This window comes from Anser brachyrhynchus (genome assembly GCF_964034855.1).
Source record: "Anser brachyrhynchus genome assembly, chromosome: 8".
Classification (NCBI taxonomy): Eukaryota; Metazoa; Chordata; class Aves; order Anseriformes; family Anatidae; genus Anser; species Anser brachyrhynchus.
In genome coordinates this window covers 32,076,478-32,095,541 of record NC_137702.1, presented here as the reverse complement: position 1 = coordinate 32,095,541, position 19,064 = coordinate 32,076,478, and the positions used below count along the sequence as shown (strand labels likewise).

Sequence of the window (19,064 nt, the reverse complement as noted above, 5' to 3'; positions counted from 1 at the left end):
AATCTAAAGAAGTATTCTACCTCCTCTTAGTCATTAGGAGAAGTGCTGTATGGCAGTAAAAGGCTAACTTTTTTTTTTTTTTTTTTTTTAACTATAAAGCACAACTTTAGCTGACTTTACCCACTGATAATACAGTCAGTTTTGCCGACTTTTGCAGAACTCTGACAGGGCACCTTAATTTTCTGTAGGAACTTCATTTATTTTTATCAACAGTCAGAAACTCTCAGTTATGCTGAAATATGAAGTTGCCCTAACACATGACTAAAGTTGTCATAAAGTCATAACTTGTCTTTGGACTTGACACAATAAAGGGCTCTAAGGCAAAACATTTACTCAAGAAAGCCCCTTTTTTGAACTTCTGATACAGAAGTAAAAGTGACATTTTATTTTCCCTTAAGTAAACTGAGGAGGAATTGTATTCCTTTCTTTAATATCAAGAAAGGGGGGGAAAAAATAAAACCCTCCTTTCTCTTCATGTCAATGAAGAAGGACTCAAAACCCATGCAAGAAAGATATTCAATCTCATAGTAACTTTTCCTGTAGTCTTCTTAGCTTTTACCAGCATTAATATTCTGTGATAATAAAATTCATAGTATTTTAAATATAATATATGTTGTATATAGCCAAGCCTTTATTATTGGAGGAGTTAGGAGAACCTTTAGAGGTGCAAGTCATCAAGAAAACTTAGCTTTCACCTTCAAGGTCACAAGCAAGGACATTAACTTCTGAATCAATTAAAGAACTCTAGTATCAGCCACAGTAAAAGACTCTACAGTAAAAAAAACTCTAGAGAAGCTCTCACAGAATGTTGAGGAAATGGTTTTTTTTCTCAACTTCTGTGCAAAAGACTGTCATAAAAGATGATTACAATGCAGTTTAATCAACTTTAAAATCCTGGTTGATGTCTCTGGTGGACGTTCAAATGTTAAATGAAATGATGGAAAAGAGAAGATAAAGGATTAGGAAAAGTGACAAAGTGAAAGAAAGATTCCCCTTGTCTATTTTTTGCTTTAACCATATTTTTAACTTCTTACCGAATTAAAAAAGTAACTGAAAACCAGCACACAGTTTCACACTTCGCATATTGAGATATAATCACATTACTGAGCTGTGTTTTTATTTATTTTTCCAGCTGTAGTGTAACAAATCAGATTCTCTCTTCAAGTACCCACTGATGTTATAATTCCTGTAATAGTTTAGCAGCAGACCAATGATTAGGATTTGGTGTATTGTTCAATTGATGCATATGTAGCAATAGAATTCAGCTTCCCACAGCCACAGACTCTCTGTAGAAGTAGCAGGAACAAAAAGCAGTATTGTTTTTAATTCACATTACCAGACTGCCTGAGAGTCTTAATCAGACCAGCATCCCACTGGCTAGACACTGTACAAACAGAACAAAAACAAAGGCTTCCTAGAGTGGCTATAATCCAAGTTAAGACAAAAGATTTTAAAAAAAAAAATACAAATGGATGTAAAAGTGAAATCAGAGTCAATATTAGTTCAGCCAATTAGCAATAGTTTCAGTGTACCATCAGTTTAAACGGTTGTGTTTTTTTTTTCTCTGTATGCATTACGGGAAGGGAAAATTGGAGGAAGCTGTAAGGATCTATATTCCTGCTCGTGCTCGATGTTGTTTAATAGTCCCTCCTCATTTAGGAGGTTGTGCAAGCTTTAGGCTGGTATAGGTGGCTATCTGTTTAATAGCTTCAATGACTTCAGTTCTCTGGAGTCCTGCTCACATCTCCTGACAATCATTCTGCCAATGTATTGGTCTCTTCTCCAAAACATGAAAGAATGGACAAAGGTTTGTTTGAAAATTTAATATGCAGGTAACCAAAGCTGTTAGTGGGCCCCGAATGAATACTGCGTAAGAGATCCTGAATGACCTCTGAAGTAAAGACAAGATACGTACACCCAGTGAAACAAGATGGCATAGTCAAAGTAATGGTTAAGGATTTACCTTGGCAGTAATATTTTGAATGAGTAACAGCAGTAAAATTGTTTTTTTGTCAAAGTCTAGAAGAGAAACTTGCAGTCAAAAGGTAATACTGACAGCTTCCATAAGATCCGCTTATGTGAACGGATAAAGTTGCCTGTAGCCTACAGGGAATAAAGAATCAGAAATTTAGAAGGGAGGACTTGGAAATCAGACTTTAAGATGATGACCCTGGTTTTGCTTATCCTGAATGACGTTTTATGGAAGCGAAAAACAAGGAAGGATGTTTAACAGGTATAGATGTATTAAGTTCAAAATAGGCTAGACCTCCAGAAGGTGATGTTAATAGGCATAATTAACTGTTTTTGTCTGGAAATGAAGAGTCTGGATTGCACTGGAGAAGCGGCTCTGCCAGTTTTTCACATGCTAACTAAAATTGTATTTGTGGAATAAATCACATTGCAGACATGAAAAGACAAAGAACTTGAGGCCTGAACACTTGGACCCCTACAGGAAATTGAAGAAAGAGGAGGTTCTTTCAAAGGCTTTGGTTGAAAAATAATCAGGGAAGCTAAGAAAATAAGCAAAGGGGGGGACACGAGTTAAATGAGGAAGGCAGAATATAAGAAAAATTATTGAAAATGGACCATGAGATAGATGATGTGAATAAAATAGCAATTTTGAGGCTGGTTAAGAAAATGTTCTTAGGTGCAATCAAAATGAGATTCTAGCTTCCTTCGAATGAATGGCAGGCAGATACCAGCTTGGAGGTGTATGAGAGAAAGGTAGGAAGGAAACTGAAACTAGTGATTAAAGAGAGAGGCATCAGTTAACAAAACACATCAGTTAATATGTTTAATTTTGATTTTAAATGCGTAAGATGCCATATTTATACAGCATAGCACAAGAAATCAGGAGACTAAGACCTAAAATGAAGATCAGGAGAGATGAGTAAGTATGCATGAAATAAGATCAGCATGCAGTCGGGGCTGTTACTGTAAGTGATCGGATGAGAGTGCAAGAGATGAATGTGTGCTTTTGTGGTATGGGTAGTGGAAAAGATGCATCATAAATGTATCATTTTTCTCTTGGAAAAATTTGCTATAGAATCATAGAATGAATAGAAACAGAAAAACCATAGAATTACAGAAGAATTCAGGCCTGAATGGACCTCTGAAGGTCTCTAGGCTAATCTCCTGCTAAAAGCAGGGGTAACTTCAAAGTTAGTTGAGGTTGCTGGGCCTTACGAAGGTCTGTAGCATGTCAAATTGGAATAAGGTCAGTAGACAGGAACACAATGCTCACTGGAAATAGTTACTTGAGATACAAATGTTTGCATTATAATAAAACTACTTTGAAAGTATTTTGAAAAAGATTAGTCAAGAAGTGTAAGAAATACGCCTTGCAATATTTTTAATTTCTCGCTAATACATGATTTGACTGTATGTATTGAATAATCTTATTCCACGTTTTACTTTTTAAGGTTTTAAATCTATTTCAAAACGACACTGAATTGTCAAACCTACAGATTTTAATATTGCTTCAGAGGAGCTAGTGGGCAAGAGAACTTCCCATTTTCCTCACACAAAGTTTGTCCATAATACGAATTCCCCTAACATCATCTATCTTATTTTCTTTCAGGAAATATACACACAAAAATTAATGTACCTGTTCTAATCACAGATCACAGGGGACTATTTTAAAACTCTGAATATATATTACTGCCATCTGCAAAATAATTACTAGCATGTTCATACTACTTTGTTACAGAAAAGCTAAACCTTTGCATGAAGGAATTAAGAACTGCTCTTATGTTGATCATCTGTTGCTCAAATCCAAGACGTTTAAGTAGGCATAATTTTGGTTCCACTAATATCAAAGGCAAAACAACTCCTGTTGACCTCTGCTAAAATAGGTTCAAGGCTTAGCTATATTAAATGCATGTACTAGAAATGCTATTTTTCCAGTATCTGTATTTCTTACTATTCTAGTTTTATTCCAACCTATAATACTGTACAATTGGAATGGTGACAAATTGCAGCTAGAAAGACTTCAATTTAGGAGTCATAATTGTATGTATTCTGTTAATATTTCATGCCTGGAGTGATTTAACATTTATACTTTGATAGATGACATTCTTGCCAGGACTACAGAGGAACTAAAGACAAAAGAGAGAATCAGAGGTAGCAGCTTTGCTACAATAGATGATTCCATGGAAAGGGGCTTTTACATTTGAAACCCAATATAATTAGAAGCTTTAATCTCTTGCAGAAAATCCATAGTGGTTTTCACCTATATCTCTTGAACACTATAGCTATAAGCTATATATGCTGTTTTTCAAAAATAAGCTTTAATGTATTCTATTTTGGAAAAATTACAGCTCAAATCCATTCTTTGCTCATTTAAAACCAAGCTTCCTATCGGCGACTACTACATGTGTTTAAGGAAACCAAACATGGAAGAAAATTATTTATATAAAATGTGGATATCAGTTAAGGAAAAATACTGATTTCAGTGTGTATATATATATACATACATATTTTTTACCTTTGATAACTAATAGGTGAATAAGCTAAACAATGCGTGCAAGCACATGCACACCTATTTATTTCTTGCATTTAACCTTTCTTTTTTACTTGCTATACAATCATCTACACTGTACAGTGAATTAGGCTACAGTTTTGCAAACGTGAATAAATCTGCTCAGACATTTGCCGACTGGCTTTCAGGTTAACATTCACTTCTCAGAAAGGTTAATGGAACTGGCACTGGGCGCAGGCCCTATGCATACTCATGGTTTTAGATGGTACTCTCAACTTACTTAATGAGATTCTAATCCTGATGAACCATCTGGATGGAGTTAAAGTATGCGATAATTAATAATGGAATTCCGTTAGGTTGCTTCTCTGATCTCTTTGATTTATTACTGAAATTCCCAGCTCAGAAGACTGTTCCATTAGGGAAATCAAAGTCCTGAGAAATATAACTTTCTGCATTATGTGGAACAAACGATCTTTTGCTATTGCACTGTAAAATATGAATGCTGATCAGATCTCCAAAACCAGAAGTCTCAATATCTGGGGGGAGGTGACTATACCTCAGTAATTAGATACAGTTAGCAAGGACATCAATGGTCAAAATATTTTTTTTCAAAATGTTAACTGAAGAAAACTGAAGTGGACAGAACTGAATGCTCTGGTGAATCTGAACACTTGCATGCACAAATGTGGGGACTGACCCCCATTACCCAGACAATTCATCACATTTTATAATTACGTACTGGAGTAAAAGTGACTCTGACTTTTTCTCAGCTCCCCCTGAAGTTACTGTGAGTGGTATCAGATACATATTTGTAAAACTAGGGATATTTTAAAGAGTTTGAACAGAAGGATTGGTAACCTGAATAAAAAATTTAGCTTGTATAACCAAATTAAGACTGAGCTTAGTAAGGCTGTAACAAAGGTTGGATATTAGGAAAAACTTCTTTACCGAAAGAGTTGTTAGGCATTGGAATGGGCTGCCCAGGGAAGTGGTTGAGTCACCATCCCTGGAGGTCTTTAAGAGACGTTTAGATGTTGAGCTTAGTGATATGGTTTAGTGGAGGACTTGTTAGTGTTAGGTCAGAGGTTGGACTTGGTGATCTTGGAGGTCTCTTCCAACCTAGACGATTCTGTGAAAGTACTTAAATTGAAAAGCATCCTCATTTCTGCAACCCTCACTTAATCCTCTTGTACCTTGTGTTTACTCTGATCAAACAAATGTGTGATTTTTCTTAAACTTGTGTTTAGTGAGATCATTTTAGTTTCTTGCTTCTTTTTTTATAACCCTCCTTTGAATGCAGCATGGCATCCTGCCTTTCACTAGAATTATATCAATATGCTTAAGATTAGTATAACTAGGACAAAACATACGTACATGCCAGATTCAGTGTTGGTAGCATAAAAACTTTTAGTTACCTTCATAGAATGAGGTAATTTTAATGCTCGTGAACATAAGACCCACCTCTAAGTGAAATTTTGTACCTGTAACAAGAGGTCTGCCTGTATCTTTGTGGTAGAGCAAGAAACTTAAATCCCTATTTTCTGGATTGTCGTGCTCTAGTAATTGAGATTAATCCTAAATATGCATAATGGGATGCATTTGGAGAAAAGTCTGAGTCACTAGCTGTAGTCCATGCCTTAATGGATCCTATACTATTTTGACCATTCAGTCTTTGGGAGAGTAAGGAGCATGTTAAGCTCTCAAGCTGAATGCTTGCATGTTTTCTACCTGCTTGTTTTCCAAACGTTAATAATTAGAATCACAGCTGGGGCCTAAGTAACCGTATTTCCAAATGATTCCTTGTGAACCTAGTCTTTTGCTTCCAGAATCACTGTATGGTTGCATAGTCCCACAAACTTTTTTCCCCATGCTACATATTGAAGATTCTTAATTGATTTGTGTATGACAGATGGAAATAATAAACCCTACATGTAACTTAAAAGCTGTGTCATTGTACTTCATTGAATGCGTGGACTGCTGCCATCAATTTTAATTTGTGTTCTGTAAATTGAAAGAAAAGTGACTTTCTTTTTTCCATTCATTTAGTGGAACTTCAGTCCAACTTTCTTTCCTCTAATACGGAAAAAAATACTTTTTCTTGGATCATGTCATCAGAGAACAAGACAGGTGATGTGTGTGAAGATGAAAAATTAGTTTTCTCATAGGAATCCATAGAAAAGGAAGATAAGTAGCTGTGGGACTGACCTGCAAAATCAGGTATCAAAAAAGGTGCTGATTCAGAACATACAGGATATGTTCCAGGAGAGCAGAGAAACATTAATTTTGTGAGCGATACTGCCTTGTCATAAATTAGTTATTAATCCAAATGCTTAAGCCATTATCTTCATCATATGAAAGTTCTAATCCCAAGATCTTTCTATTCCTGCCTAAGAGGAGTTCTTCACTCTGTGCCCAGGCCTTACTTGGTATGCTGCCAGACACAGCCCTATTTCTCCTCTCTGCTGCAGCTTCACCCTGTCTTTTATCATAAAAAAAGCAGCATAAAAATCTTCTCATTTAAAGCTCTTTTGCTTTCTTCTTGATTCATTATTAGAATTCTAACAATCATTCTCTTGATGCACTGGTCAAGAAGAACTGAAGGTCCTTCAGTAACATCAGTTGTGCATCTACATACTTCCTTTCAACCTAACCCTACACAATTCTTCTTACACATTTTTTACATTCTTGCAGAACACTTGAGTAGGTCTACAAAGTTTAGTAATAATTGGATACTTAATCTCCATACATTTACAACTGAGTTTTTACTGTAGTCCCAAGTAGCCTCCTATGTTGGCCTCAATTGCCTCTTACGTCAAAATCACTGCAAATAACACAAGTTCCAGGGAGTTTGCGTGTGGCGCTGTGTGCATGTCCCCAAAAGGACAAAGAACTGGGTTAACAGCTGTAAGAAGTCATAGACTTGAACCTTTGCTGCAAAATTAAATCTCAATGTTGCAGGGGTCAATTGTAGTGTCAAGGCTGCAGCATTGATCTGAGTGGTTCAGTAGGGAAGAGGAAGGATGGACACTCACATCAAGCACGGAATTAGTGCAGATATGGTAGTGAAGCAGTACTTAGCTCATAACATCAGACTGCACAGGATCCCTCAAAGTCACTTTTTGAAAGGGAGAACACTTAGGGGGAAGAATACTCTAAAGAATATGTTATTGAAAAAGTATACATCTTTTTTTAGTCCAAGCTCTATTTAAATGGCCTTCTACTTAGATGGCAGGAAGCAACTATAATTCGAAATTATGCAAATACCTTATTTCAAAACTAAAACCTAGTCAGTCAGTATATAAATACTACTGTTTCTCATGTAAACACAGTTTTAATAAAATATAATGACACACCTCTGAGGACTAGGAGGTTTAATAAAACCATTTTTGATAGTCCTTCACTTTTTAGTATGTTGAATGAAGACTTGAACGTCTTTGTATTTCTTGAAACCAAGCCTGTTTTTATATTCAAGCGGACTGGCTGGAAGCAAGATTCTTGCTGATGTCATAAACTGCACTGCTTATACTGCCCTACTGCATAAAGCAAATGAATACACTGCAGATGCTGAGGACAGCCTTGATATACCTAGCAATTCTCCACCTCATCAGAAAACTTTCCAGATGTGGATTGAAAATTATTTTCAGTTTCAGATTCAACATGCTTCATTTGCCCACTTGACCTCCAAACATTAACAAATACTATTTAAAAAATATATTTCAGAGATGGAGTCAGTAACAAGAAATCATCCTGCTCAAAAGTGAGAGTAGGACTGTCTAATATGTATTTTTGCTTGCCTGTTTTTGTATAGTTACTGTACTAATCTTTAAGCTAATGATGGGTATCCTAGTGGTAAAATGTTAAAACTTCTCGAAATGGTTAATTTTCAGTATGTGCAAACCTCATACAGCCCAGATACAGCATTAAGGTTAGAAATCCAGCATGAAGAAAGGCACAGCCGAGACAGACATATGTTGAGAACAGGCTCATAAGCTGTGAAGAGGCAACCCCTTCGTATTTAGTAAATGGCTATAGCAGAAAAAGACATCTGCTGGTATCCCAGGAGCCTAAACCCAGTATTTATATTTCTCCATATTTTTTAAAATGTAGTAATTTATTCTTGTACTGTATATTTCTAACAATATTACACAGAATGAAACAAAAACCTACTCACCTGTTAAGTATATTTATATTGTGAATTGTCATTTTATTCCAACCTGCTCCATCAGAATTGATGTAATTCACTTAATGCTCATACATATTAAACATATTCCAAAATATTAATTCAAAGGCACTATAGTGTTATAAAATCAAGTACAACCACTTCAGCAACAGATCCTACTCCGTACCCCAGAATTCCTCTGTACTGGAAGTACTGAAACACCAACTCATTCACAGTGTGCACGAATTCAAACGTCACATCAGCAGATGTCAGTTGGATCATCCACCCTCATCATAAAACTGCCTTATTATTTTATAATTGTATTTTTAAAGAATTCCTGATGTTCTCAATGCTCTGATTTTTGTATGCAGTCAGAACAGTCAAAAAAGGTAACGGCTCCACTGTGTTACAGGAAATGGCTTCACAGTTCATTGGTCATGTCACAGCCATCCAGAAAAACATTGGAGCCTGGATTTGTTTTCCTTTAATATGCTGACTCCTACATTTACACTTCATAGAAATTTAAGAATTAGGAATTAGACGTATTTGATTTATTTTCAATAGTTGTGTGACATTTCCATACTCTTGCAGTGAGGGGTAACTCTCTGGTGCATTTGACCAACAGAAGGTAACCATCAGGTGTAAATCTGCTTCTCATTCACCTGAAACAAGAAGGTGGAAAGTCATTTTTAAATCACTAAGATGTCTAACTCCCTCTTCCTAAGCAAGCCAGACAACTTGCTATTTGTTTTTGTTTTAAATATATACTTAAGGTCACTTTTTTTCTATTTAAAAATGCTCTAAAATGTTTTAAAAGGAAATGTTTTCATTACTATCTCAGATTTTCAGTAAAAATACAGTTTTCAATACATGATCACGAGTCTACATACAGATACAGTGCAACAAACAGAGATGGGAATCAATGTTGTATTTTTTACTACTTTTAATGGCTCTGGGCTCGAGCTCCTCTTTGCTGCATAAAAGAAACATTGTTTCCTCACATATAATGGAAAAAAGAAGCATCAATACTCTGGAATTCCTCTTTCTCTCAAAGTGGTGCTGGGTTTACATTTTTGTATTAACTTCTATATTTAGAACACCAAAGAAATGATTTGGAACATTCTTCCCTGGAAACAGCTGCATAATTAGCTGTCCGTTAAAAACATTCCCTCACGATTTTTCCTATGCTGAAGTAAACTTATTGCCGTTATTGTTTATGACACCTACTTGTTCTGCCTGGGATCTTCCCATGGTTTTTGTCTTTTCTGTCCTTTTTATCACGTAAATATGTTACACAATCATACTTGTGTGGCAGCTGCCTCTCTCACTGACCTTCTGGATGATTTTTAGTAGGACGCTGACTAGGTGTCTGGGCTCCCACCTGTTCCTCAGCAGAGGCCAATGGCCCTGCGGGCTCCAGGGCAACACGGAGACCCTGACAGGGGCCAGGGCGCAGCAACCGGCTTCGGTGTTTCCTCAGTTCCCACGAAGTTCCCTTTTTCCTAGCGGTAAATTAAGTGCTCTTTATCTGTTTGCTGGGAGATGTTGTTCGCTTTCTCTTCGTTCCTGAGAAGCCATGAGGGAAAGCTGGTTCGGTGACCGCACGTCGCCAGCATGGAGCTGCCACGGTTCCTCCCAAGGGCCGCGGGAAGGAGTTGGGGCCCCGGGAAAGGCCGGACTACCACCGGCCCCATGTTCTGCGGTGTCCTTTCATGTCAGAGGCCCCCGGTCCGAAAAAGCCCCGTTCCCTTGCCCAGCTGCGAGGCCGAGAGGCGCCGTGCACGGGAACCACGGCTGTGAGGGAGCGGAGAGCCCTCAGGGCGGGAAGCACGAGCCCCAGCTCCCCTCGCTCCGCCTTCCCTGCGACCTTGCCGGGCCCCGGGGCCTACATCGCTGCCAAATACCCAGTTTTTTTCAAGCGAGGAGAGGCTCTGTTAGAATGTAAATTGGGAACCAAGTGGCAGAAGGGGTTGTGCAAACCACCTCTCCCAGCGCCTAAGGCGGTGGTGGCGTGCCCCGGGCGGGCACCTCAGGAGGGCCAGGCCCCACTTGGGCTGCCTCAGGCACGTCCCCACTGCCCCGAGCGCTCCTCACCCAGGTAGAAAATGGACGCCAAGCTGGAACTCGGGGAGTGCTTTCAGAAGAGTGAAACGCAGCCGTCCACGGAAAAAGCTGCTGATCCGGGCTGGGCAGGAGGCCTGGGGAAGACTGCCTAAAAATACTTTCCTGTAAAAGGAGCAGAGTAACAACTGTGCCCTTTGAAAACAGAGCAAAAGTTCCTTAGACATCAAAGAAATTCTAGAAATTTCTAGAAATGTGTTCTTGAAGTCATTTACAGTGCTCGCTCCCTGTTAACACCTCTAGATGCAAATTCTGTGAAAAGCCATTTAGATACGTAACTGCCATTTTATATAGATCAGTTCAGTGGTGGTAGGTACCTGTAAACATCTTGGAGAACTGGGTAGTGACCTGGTTTTTAATCATACCTTCAATGGATCCCTGTGCCTTAAATATTGTATCTCTTTAATTAAGATATTTGTTATCTCTATTTTCTTGTTTTGTTTTGTTTTTTCAGAGAGGAAGCTGAGATTTCATTGCAAAGCCATTAAAACCACAAAAAAAAAATGACAGAGAGTGGTGGGCAGGAACAGTCAAGATGGATTACAACAGTTATTATGAGTATGGGTCTGCAGGTATAAGACTATTTGTCAAGAGCAGCATGTGACTCGCTAAGAAGCAGTGAAAGAAGTATTTTTTACGTTATATACATGGAAATTTTTTTTTCAATATCAATTAATATACCTTTTAGATGATTAAGCAGCAACGTTGTTTGAAGTTGCTTCTACCACAGCATAGGTTGCTGTCTTTTTTATTTTTATTTTTCCCTACCTACTTCTGTACGTATTTAGTATTCTAGTCACCTCCTATTCTGCGTTGTACTGCTTTAGGCCTGTTCTCCTGACTCATCACTTCTGCATTGTGCTGATGCTGCTTTCAATTAGTAGTATAAATAATTATTCCAGGAATGTTTTTAATTGTCTGAATTTCTCCCTAAACACTTTATTTTCTACCGTACAGTATCAACAATGGATTAGATTATTACTCAGTAAGTGTGCAATTCAGTTTAAAATAGTCTTACAGATAGTGATGTATATTTATAACTGTTAATATCAATTCCCCAGTATAATGAAAGGGGCTGTCAAGGAGCTGATAATTAGTTCCTTCAGCTATGGCCAATTTCATGCTAGCTTGAGAGAATTTAGAGGCTGAGGGCTTTGACTTACGATCAAGTATAGCCTACGTTAGTTTGGCTAACGAGGTTATTACTCTATCTTTGCTGTGCAAATAGGTGAATGGTTTTGAATTAATTCCTGCGTTGTTTCACTTTAAAGCCTATTCTTATCTATCTGCTTGCGTTGGGAGGGTAGCTGGTAAACTGTTCCAGTTTGGTAAAAGTTTCAAGAGCAACCTAATCCGTAATATGGTGAGAGCTATCAGAGTATGATGATTGCATCAGCTATACTGGTTTAACTTGTTCCTTATTCATGAGTCCTATTCAAGGACTCCCAGTGAGCAAAGATACGTAAATAGCTGAAGTACAATTCTAAGATGGCTTTTCTTTTACAGAGGTATTGCTTTGTATCAGTTTTGGTTACTTCTGCATTATGAGCTTCCTCCTACCTGTGCAGCTATCATTTTCTTAAAGCTGTTGCTTATATTTGTACATTAAATATTTCACTTTCAACAGTGACTTAAAGTACAGAGTTTTTCCAGACTTGTAGTTATACCTCATAAGTAGCTGTCACTGAGTGTTCCCATTCCATACCAATTCAAAGCATGAAATTTCTGGTTGCTGTCTCCTTCAGGGTACACTTGCCATCCTGACTGTATTTTGTACTCTTTTATTAGGTCATGACACCTCCCTACATGACAGGTTGGCTACATTTTAAAAGGGTAACCTAAAAAACATGTTAGTTAAAAAGGATTCAGTGGTCTAATCTTTAAAATGTGTGGGCTTGAACAGCTTTTATATACTGCAGAAATGCTTTTTGTAGGCTGAAAACTATATCCAAACCCACTCCATTCTGCAGATGATTATGTTGGATACTGCAGTGTGTTAGTTTGCCTGATTGGATTGCATACTGTCAAAAAGCTTTAATGAAAATCATCTCCCATGCAGATTTTCTGAATTATCTTCCAAATGAAATGCTGATATCCATGAAAATAATGCAGTCTAATTAACTGGAGTCTTAGAAACACACGACTGTATGTTCCTCGCTTCTGCAAATCTTCCTTTAGCATATCTTACAAAAATAGGCTGTAAAATGTTTGAGCTTCTTTATGTTTTATGCAACAGTTCCCTGTGGCAAACTGAATGTATGCATACAAAATTGCCGTTCAATGATTTCATATCTTTCAATACAAATTTTCCAAAATTTAATTAACTGAAAAAGTTTAATTAATGCTTTACTACTTTTATTGCAAGTAGAATAAAATATTTTTAAAGCAACGATGCTAAAGTTCTATCTAAAACCTTCAATGTTTTAAAAATCTTTGTATTTAATTTGTTGGCTGAAAACATAAAAATAACATTACAATTTATTTAGAATCATGAAATCTCTACAGTTCTACAGAGGCAACAACACAGAGTTCGATATTCAGGATCAGTGGAAATTGGATCTGTGATTTTTTCTCTTTCTGGTACGGTACTTTGAAGTTTGTTTTTAAACTCCTAATCTCTAATGATGCACGGAGTCAGGCTCTGTTGTAGGCTGCAGTGAACTGAATAAAAGCTTCTGTGTTGGGGTGTCATGCAGTCGTGGAAGGAGCTGTGATATGGTAGCACTTTAAGTCAAAGGATGGAATGTTTCCATTGATCTCTACATTGGATTTGGTGATCATCAGCTGGACTGTTTAGTATATTTTTGTTAAAACTGAGTAAACTTGTTGAGTGCCATTTAAACCTAAGATAGCCATCGCGATTTTTTAGTATACATGGCTGTAAATGTAAGAGTGAACTGAGATATTTGGCTTTAATTATTCCAGTTGAGTTTGCAGTTCTGGTGGTAACAAGGGAGTTAACGAGAGTATTTGTTGACTGAACAGGTTTGATTAGGAAATCACTGAAACTGCAAACATGAAACACCTATCTATCCTTTTTAGAGCAGTGGATGCTTTAGACAGGTAGACAAGACCTTTAGTCTAAAGCTTCCCTGAACTATAAGGATTAAAGGCATAGATTGGTCCAGTCTTTTGTATCTTCTTGTTAAACCTCCTAAATTTACAACATAACTTTCCCTTTCAGAATGACTTAGTTGATGGGGTTATAATTTCATTTTTCATGGTAGACATTTTAGCTTAATCTTAAGATAAAGAGTATTTGAAATTATTAGAAATAAGAATTGCTAAACTCTTCAATCTGTCTTTGCATTTGTCCTAAATACATTCCATATTAGCAATTTCTTGTTTCTGAAGCATGTACATGCAAAGGCATTCAGATGTCTATACTTTTGAGTAGACTGGATGCTTTTTTGATGTTATGGTAGAAAACCTCTGAGTTTTTTGTAGTTTTATCTTTAAATTACTAGCCAAATCTCATGATTGCATTTCACCATCAAGATGTGTGAATTCATTCACATATTTTGTTCTATTGACTTTTAAACTAATACTTGAATAACAATTCTGCTTCCCAATCAGGGAAGAAGTGAGTAGGCTTAAAAGTGAGTAGGCGTAGTGAGAAGGCTTAATCACATTATTTCCATGACATATATTTATATTAATTTCTTCAATAGGTGTCGCATTTATACTAGCAGACATTCAAGACTTGGTTATGAGAGGGGAAGAACAGTTTTTAGAAAGAATTCAGAAGTTCATAAACATACATCGGAATAGTTTTTTGGTTTTGTCAGCTACTCTTCATGGACCACAAGAATGGAATATAATTTTTAGGATTCAGAGAAGGTATGATTTCAACATCAAACCAAGCTTTTTATTGCTAGGAAGAAATAAAATAATTGTTTACTCAGCAGTCCTAAATTCAGATGAATTTTATTTTCCCCAGGCAAGAAAAAAAAAAAGTTTATTAATGGAAAATGAAAAAAATGCAGAGTGAATCAATTTGACATGTCATAGTTAACAAAAAGGGATCTTCCTCAAAACAGCAAATAACCTTCCTTTCAATCACTTTATGGCTATGTAATCCTTTTTCAAGTTTTTCTCTCGCACTGGAAAATTACGCAATTTTCATAAACTTTTTTTTTTAGTTCTGTCAGCATCTGTTCATGGTCATTTTCAAAACAGAACAGGTAAGTTTTCTTCATGTGAAAAGGCTTTATTGTAAAGTACAGATTCCTTACCAGGTTTTAAAATCTGTTCACTTTGAACAGTGTCTATTATGCACAGCTAAACAATGGAAATAATGTTATTCTACACTAGGAGTATAAAACTGGACATTAAAACTGGTGTATTTAAAATATTATCTGTGATTTCTAATGAAGCCTGAAAACTTGCATGTTTCAGTATGCACCTGCTGAGAACAGTTATCAGATTCTGTTCCATACGTTTAATCAAAACTATTTTCAGGTAGGTACACTAGTCTTAACTGCAGTTGATTTTCACTCTTGACATCAAAGAAGTGACTATTCTAATGGAGTCTTTGATTTTTACCTCCTTGAAACTAGTACCACGTTCATTAAATCCAGGGCACATTGCCAAAATGCTGATGAGTAGCAGAGTGTATGGGATGAAATGTAGGAAATCCATTATCCTTATATGAAAATTCCATAAATTTTCATGAGAGCTCTTAAAAGCTCTGCCATCATTCAGCAACAACGTATTATTCAGCTGATGGCAATGCTAATTCTCAATCTACTTTTGTGCCTATATTCAGCTGATTTGGAAGTGTGTTGATCACTAACAAACGTGACATTTTGAAAATACATTCCCTTTGGCAAGTCAGTAATTTTATTAAAATAAAAAAATAGTTTTCTCATTCAGGCCACGCCAAATTGATAGTGACAAGACAATTATATTTTAGATATTTATATTTTTAGATTAAATTATATTTTCTACAACAGAAAATGACAGCAATGCTAACTTTATTGTCACTGTTACAACATACTTAGGCTAAAAGTCTAAAGAGAGAAGCTCTGTGCTTGTCTAAGCTTTGATACCTGTCTTCCATGACTGCCTTGAATGACAACTGGTGCTAGTTATTTTAATCTTCAGATTCCATTCTCAAGCATGAATGCGTATGAATAACACAGAGAGAGAATGAATTTCAGGTTAAATTACTGGAATAAGGTTAAATTATTGGTCCAAGTCTTTCATTGGTCACAATCTTAATCACATCTAATTCATGTACGGATTGCTATATTTAGATAGCACACTACAAAGATATAGTTCAAGCAGCTGAACAAATTGTATAGAAATGGGACAGATAGGTATACAAACAGCATGAATTCTCCTGTTGCCGTTAAAAATAAAAGCAATCTTCTTCATCTAAAAATAAAAGCAATTTGTGGTGCAGACATAGAAGTTGTTTAGATTGTGTGGGAGTGATTTCTGAGTTTTATGGCATAACAATTCAAGTGCATTCAGAAAGTAACCTAAATTTATTTTGATGTGCAGATTCCTGAGCAGCAATTTACATATAATACCAGTTCATAATACTGCTGAAACGGTTAAGTTAATGTTAACTATAGCAAAGGTAAGTCTAGTTATATGTACTTAAATTTATTAGCTCCTCAGAACTTCAAGTACTTCAGAAGTATATTAACCAGGAAAAGTAAAATAAATAAATAAATAAATAATAAAATACTTAATTTTCCTTACTGGAACTTTGTGCCATATTGACCACAATCCATGTAATAACCTTGAGGTAAAACTGTTGCTCAGTTCTTTAACAAAATGTTTAAACTATTGTTAAAGGTAACTTTAAAAGCTTCTAATAGCATGTATGAAAACAAATGAGATACTTAAGAGCTAATTCAGCTCTTACTTACCACAGTTACTTTAGGGTGTCTCGATTTCATCAATGAGATCTAAGTATGTAATGGCTTCTTAAAGTAAAATAGCTATCTGAAAACTCTGGTTACCTGTAGATTTTTAAATGATGCACATAATAATGTTATTCCTATAGCTTAACAAGTGTAATTTATCTGTAACAGCAACATATCCTGTACACATACACATTATTAAAGTATGTTCACTAATCTGCTTTTAAGAACATTTTTTTTCCACAAGAATTTTAACTTGCACACTAACTATAACAATACTAGCAGCATCTCATGTACCAAAAATTAAAAAAGTAGGTTAGATAGCATGTTAGAAATCAAATATGAATTTTTGTCCTTTCCTGAAGTTATCTAAAAATAGTATTAACCTGTTTAGAGTATTCATCATTTTAAGTGTGTAACCTACATCTCATTTATTGTATGTGAAGAGTTGTTAAACACTTATTACAAGGTTGAACATTGTACTTTTCTAACTTTTTATGGACTCTATTGTGGTCTCATCTCTTAATGAAGCATTAACTTAAAAGCTTTTAAGATTACTGTTGATTCTATAAACCTGAACGTGCTTTTCTGCTTGTTCAGAATGAATACTCCAGATTTCAACAGGACAGCCCTGTAAGAAGTGACATAGTACATACTACGAGTTGTCATTACATTATTTCTTGCTAATGCAGTACAGAGCCAATTTAATGACCTCTTGCATGAGAGTCCCTAATTGTCATGGGGCCTAAAAAATATTTTTTTGTTGTTCTAGCATAGGCCAAGGGAACAATACCATCCAACTAGTCCTGAGCTATCACACCAACTCCTCTTGAAATACTATCCAGATAATCAGAAGCAATGCTGATGGAACCAGTTACTTTAGGACTGGTCTTGCAGCTAAAGGAATACATTCAATCACCTCTGTGTACATTATTTCTAAATATTTACTTCAGATAACGTGATTAAAATCTCATTATGATAAATACATTTATACTATTTGAAAAATAAGATATTGAACATTTGTTTATCTAAAAAGAATTGTTACCTATTTCTAATATTTTTCTTTCCTCTAAGATGACTTCCAAGCTGTGTGCAGATGATATTCGTTACAAAATGGCAATGACAAAAGCCCACATAATGGAAAACAGTCCAGTTTGGAAGACGCTTCAGGAATACCAGTTGCATTGTAATTAATTCACTGGTGTTTTTATTCATAAATATAGCAGCTACATTTTGAACAAAATATAGAATGTTCTTAAAATATACCATTGCATTTAAAAGACTGTATATACAACTTATGCATTTGGAACAAAAAATTGTATTAAAATACCATACAGTGAAAAATAACATACATTATACCCAATGTATGTTCTAACAAAAAATTAAAAATGTGGTTTAACTGCACTAATAGAAAAAACATCCTGATATTTGATTAAGTTCTGAACTTATATATTCATCTTTTTATAACTTCCCAAAATATGTAATGTATCTTAAGGAAAACTTTATCATTAGAAACAACAATGATCAAAACAATTCCAAAATACATTTTCCTGTGCATAAATAGTTGTGTATGAAGCCTTACAGAGTACATTTTTAAACACAAGTTATCTGTTCTGTTACTAAGTTTTAACGTCTTATTTGGCTCAAGGTTGATGTGTTTTTCTTTAAACCTTGTTTAGTTCGCCATAGTCTATTATCTGTAGCTTCCAGTTCAGTTTGTAAATATAGAAGCTTGTTTGTCAAAAAGTGCTAATAAAAATAGCTACTGCTTAAACAGTGCTTTTTAATTCATGTCTCTCCAAGTTAATTTATAAAAATCTTCATAATTCAGAACACCAGTCAGCAACTATTACCTAAAGTATTTTGAAAATGAACAGAACAAGAAATGCACAATCATACCTCTCTTTACACAGCATAACAACAACAACAAAAAAACCTTGTAGACGTACTTTCTAAATTTTGGAAAAAGCACCAAATTCTGAAGAGGAGTACTTTAACAAATAGGCCATCTCTGTGAATCACAGATAAAAATAGCTGAAGACTTTTTAATAATAATAAAAAAAAAGCAACAAGACAAAGAGCAGGATTTACAATTTTTCTAGAGGCTACTCTACACTACTCTTCTTTAAAGGTTGGTAGCCTCCTTTTCAACTAAAGGCTAATAATCAAAATTATCTTGCAAGAAGGATGCTAATTCAAGTATTTCAGTTGACCTAAATGTTTTCATCCATTGCAGCTTTTACTTTCACTTCAATGAGTTCTTCTACTCGAGCTAGAACACTTTCTATTAAATCAAATGTGAAGAGAGCTGAGTGCAAAACCTGAAATGACAGAAGAGATTTGTTATTTTTATTAGAACAATGATTTTCTTATCTACTGTACATTTCCATTTGTCTCTAGATTGAAAACTATTCAATACTTCTGAACA

General features: G+C 35.7%; 2 protein-coding genes and 1 long non-coding RNA gene across 10 annotated transcripts in view; 1 reads left to right on the top strand and 2 right to left on the bottom strand.

The window, feature by feature from the left end:
* Positions 1-30: 30 nt before the first annotated feature.
* On the bottom strand, positions 31-11,150 carry LOC308199184. The gene is made up of 2 exons (XR_013954437.1): positions 9,972-11,150; positions 31-9,301 (listed from the first exon to the last, which is right to left on the bottom strand). It is a non-coding gene; the product is annotated as an uncharacterized lncRNA (long non-coding RNA).
* LOC308199180 (protein SPO16 homolog) lies at positions 10,943-17,845 on the top strand. Of its 2 annotated transcripts, XM_080602963.1 has the most exons (7): positions 10,943-11,069; positions 11,215-11,332; positions 13,247-13,340; positions 14,432-14,600; positions 14,903-14,944; positions 16,269-16,347; positions 17,711-17,845. In XM_080602963.1, the coding sequence occupies exons 2-7, from the start codon at positions 11,264-11,266 to the stop codon at positions 17,828-17,830; spliced, it is 573 nt and encodes a 190-aa protein (XP_080459089.1). In that variant the 5' UTR covers positions 10,943-11,069; positions 11,215-11,263; the 3' UTR covers positions 17,831-17,845. The 2 variants fall into 2 exon arrangements, with proteins under 2 accessions (XP_080459089.1, XP_080459090.1); XM_080602964.1 differs by lacking the exons at positions 10,943-11,069; positions 14,903-14,944 and having other exon boundaries at positions 11,237-11,332.
* GLMN (glomulin, FKBP associated protein) overlaps positions 17,821-19,064 on the bottom strand; it is an 80,640-nt gene continuing 79,396 nt past the window's right edge. For all 7 annotated transcript variants that reach the window (XM_080602905.1, XM_080602904.1, XM_080602903.1 and 4 more), the window contains exon 20: positions 17,821-18,957. In XM_080602905.1, the coding sequence (XP_080459031.1) occupies positions 18,850-18,957 (108 nt within the window). In that variant the 3' untranslated portion in view covers positions 17,821-18,849. The remainder of the gene's footprint in view (positions 18,958-19,064) is intronic.

What these genes read in the sequence shown, in the direction of transcription:
- LOC308199180 (XM_080602963.1), top strand. Translation starts at nt 11,264, where the DNA reads ATGACAGAGAGTGGTGGGCAGGAACAGTCAAGATGGATTACAACAGTT. An exon ending in TTATGAGTATGGGTCTGCAG is followed by an intron (nt 11,333 to 13,246) that starts GTATAAGACTAT and finishes CAATTTATTTAG; the next exon opens with AATCATGAAATCTCTACAGT. An exon ending in TGTGATTTTTTCTCTTTCTG is followed by an intron (nt 13,341 to 14,431) that starts GTACGGTACTTT and finishes TTTCTTCAATAG; the next exon opens with GTGTCGCATTTATACTAGCA.